Here is a 1,560-nt window from a genome sequence, read left to right on the forward strand (position 1 = left end):
ATCTGTAATACATTTGTTTACTCTGTGTAATTGATGTGTACGTATTCCCGTTATAGCGTAAGTACCTGTGCAAAAGACGCACCAGACATGAAAAGAAAACGTGAAGAAGCTATCGACGCCTTGAATAAACACAAAGTGCTCAAACCTGGTAAGCGACCGGCATCAACCTGGTTTCCAGCCTAAAACCAAAGCAGTATTGAAAAAAAAACAAGTTCGAAAACCTGGCAGAAACCTGTTTGAAAAACCTGGTGTAAATCCTGACACCAAAATAAAAGGAAAGGATACAATCCATCTTATTACACCTGCACTTACACCTGGTGCGCAACCTGGTATGTAACCGGACACGCAACGAACACGGAGCTACAGCTCAGCTTGCAGCCGGATGTCGTCCAAGCACCATAATTACTTTGGAGCCCGACTTCGATATAAAATGGACGCGCAGATCTATTTATGAATCATTTAGTGAGTATTCAAGAGCTGCAGAAAAACAAAGAACATCCATTTATTTATATTACGGTTTTATTACAGGTAAATTTTATCTTACAGCCTGTTTTTTACCCTGCCAAATTCAAATCAGGAGATAAAACAGGTTAAATTCGCGCGGCTATGCAAAAAAAACCTGGGCATTATACTCGTTCTTTTTTTATTGCTGCTCTCCAAATGGTGGCGGTGTCCGAGTTGCAATAAACGGCGCCATTGTCTCGGTGTAGATATTTTGCTTCTCGTTTTTTGCGTCTACCTTGAACTCTCCAAAATGTTTTCGCGGAAGTCATTTTGTTTTCACTTTTTTTTAGGTAGTTGTTGAATGGATCCATCTGAACTGGAATGAAAAATCACAGCCTACCGTACATCAGAGAAAAAGTGTCAGCCTTCACCTACAAAATGACATCTGCAAACCCGACTTACCAAAATGAGTAACTCGATACGTCAGGGTCATCAATATCCACATCACCAACGTCGACTGGACAACGAGCATTTGGGTCTCCAACACAAACGCCAGCTGATACAGCGCGTTGATTCCGCAATTTCGCTGTGTGATTACAGCTAGCACAACGAAAGATACGAGCTCCATTAAAACATAAACAAATATTCGAGAGACGATTCCATCAACATTGTCACGCGTCACACTGGCCAAATCTGTATGATACTGAGCGTTGGGGGAATGAACCATTGCGAGAGCGAATGCACCATAGACCGTAGGAACGAAAATCTCCAAATACTCGGAAAGAATAAGGCACTCCGACGTGAAGAGGACTTGGAGCGCTTCTTGAATAATGATCGATTTCTTCGCTTGGGTTGCAATTCTACTCTCGATCTTTCGAGCGAACTTAGGTGGGATATCCTCTATACACAATGAGTTGGTTGCGCAGTAAGTGGTGCGACTGTATTAATTCTCCGAACGCAGCACCTAATCCAGTCCCATGAATTGCCTGGATCCTCTGGAGTATTTCTGGAGCTGATCCGTGAAAATGTGTTAAGATTATGTGGAATTGAGCTCGCCGCTGATCTGGTAGCTGAAATCCGCTCGAGTCTACTAAGTAGCGATCTGCCCTCTTCGGA

General features: G+C 42.9%; 1 protein-coding gene across 1 annotated transcript; it reads right to left on the minus strand.

The window, feature by feature from the left end:
- Positions 1–871: 871 nt before the first annotated feature.
- Positions 872–1,171, minus strand: PITG_10235 (uncharacterized protein; the record flags this gene model as incomplete). Its single annotated transcript, XM_002902025.1, has 1 exon — positions 872–1,171. The coding sequence occupies one exon, from the start codon at positions 1,169–1,171 to the stop codon at positions 872–874; it is 300 nt and encodes a 99-aa protein (XP_002902071.1).
- Positions 1,172–1,560: the final 389 nt, after the last annotated feature.

This window comes from Phytophthora infestans, genomic scaffold, assembly GCF_000142945.1.
Source record: "Phytophthora infestans T30-4 supercont1.18 genomic scaffold, whole genome shotgun sequence".
NCBI lineage: Eukaryota > Oomycota > Peronosporomycetes > Peronosporales > Peronosporaceae > Phytophthora > Phytophthora infestans.